The sequence below is a fragment of the Spermophilus citellus genome, assembly GCF_964194105.1.
Source record: "Spermophilus citellus genome assembly, chromosome: 2".
In the NCBI taxonomy this organism is placed as follows: Eukaryota; Metazoa; Chordata; class Mammalia; order Rodentia; family Sciuridae; genus Spermophilus; species Spermophilus citellus.
The window spans coordinates 50,815,320-50,817,074 of NC_138183.1; the positions used below are offsets into that span (position 1 = coordinate 50,815,320).

The window sequence follows — 1,755 nt, forward strand, 5'->3', positions numbered from 1 at the left end:
GAAATCAGATCAATAATTCTATTAAATACTGAAAATTTGTTAATAATCTCAGGTTGAATATCTAATAGCTAATGAGGTTAAAATTATTTTCTCATGTGAAGCAAAGTACCTTAAAAATCATTGCAAATAAATTTTATTTTTACCTTTGAAAAGGTTTAAATCATTTTGAAGGACAAGATATTGATATTATTATCTATTTTTAAATTTAATATTCAGCATAATTTGATATATACAAATTTATGTGTTTATGAAATAAATTAAAGGTTACTCTACAAATTCAGATATTAATGTCACTTAAATGTAAAAAAAATTTCTGTGTGATTCTCAGCTTAAATTTTGTCACTCTTAATTCTGCATTGAATAAAAATGTTAAGTTCATACTTTTAATGTACAGAAGTACATATACTTATATAGAATACAGCTGTCTTATAAATTTTAATAAATTTTTTCATTAGGAATAAACTTATTAAAAGGATCTGATAGGGGGTGGGGTTGATGGGGAGAAGTAGAAGGAAAACAATAACGAAAACCAAAATAGTTGAGAAACACTGCTGAAAACCCAAGTAGACAATGCATAAAGGGAAGGAAAAACAAAAGTAGAAAGTTGTGGGAATGACATTCAGAAAATGGTGTGTAGTGTGTTCTCTATTTAAGACATAGACACAAAGCAAAGTCTTCAGAGAACCTAGAGGCAAAGGTCCAAGATCGCCCATCTCAGGAAGCCCTGCAGCATCTGCAAGATCCCCAATGGCTTTGCCCTGGGCTTTGCTACTGAACTTAGTGTTGATCATCTCCAAGTCCACCTGCTCCCTGAGCTGTGACCTGCCTCAGATCTACAACCTGGGTCTTGAAACTCCTGATGGAAATGAGGAAGGAGCCTTGACACTCCTGGAAAAAATGTGGAGAATTCCTACTTTCTCCTGCCTGAACTACAGAAAGGACTTTGCCTTCCCCCAGGAGCTGTTGGAGGGTGAGCAGGTGCAGAAGGCTCAAGCTGTTGCTGTCCTCCATGAGATGACCCAGCAGATCTTCAACCTCTTCAGCACCCAGGAGGCCTCTGCTGCTTGGAACCAGACTCTCCTGGACACCTTCCTCACTGGCCTCCATCAGCAGCTGGATGACATGAAAGCCTGTGGGACCCAGCAGGTGGGAGTGGAAGAGGCTCCCCTGAGGGCTGTGAGGAAATACTTCCACAGGATCACTGTCTACCTGAAGGAGAAGAAATACCTGCCTTGTGCCTGGGAGGTGGTCAGAGCAGAAATCATGAAATCCTTCTCTTCATCAGCCAACTTGTATGGAAGACTAAGGAGCATGGAATGGGACCTGGTCCAGCAGGGAAATGCTTCTCACTGACGAACACACCTTACCACACCCCCACAAGTTCTGCCATTTCAAAGACTCTCATTCCTGCTGGAATTGTGACAAAAATTCATCCAATTTGTCAGATGTGTTCAGAAGTTTAGGCAACATTGTGTTCAAATCTACAGGGACTAGTTCCTTACATCCCTGCAGATGTATCTATTATCTATTTAAATATTTATTTGTTTATCTATTTATAAAATCAATTTATTTTTTACATAAAATTATCTATAACTTTACACTGTGATTAATAAAACACTTTCTTGATATTTAATCAATTTATTTTGGTTTTTTTTATTTAAATTTTACTGTAGATACTTCTTGAATTTTAAATTCTTTACATTCCTGCATGTGGGTGAGGGGTTACATAAATATTTCTTTTCATCCTTTTTCATT

The 1,755-nt window shown here is 37.0% G+C and overlaps 1 protein-coding gene across 1 annotated transcript; it reads left to right on the plus strand.

Annotated features, from left to right (window-relative positions):
- Positions 1–747: 747 nt before the first annotated feature.
- Positions 748–1,353, plus strand: LOC308632667 (interferon alpha-5-like; the record flags this gene model as incomplete). Its single annotated transcript, XM_081264950.1, has 1 exon — positions 748–1,353. One exon carries the CDS (start codon positions 748–750, stop codon positions 1,351–1,353), a length of 606 nt encoding a protein of 201 aa, XP_081121076.1.
- Between the last annotated feature and the right edge of the window lie 402 nt (positions 1,354–1,755).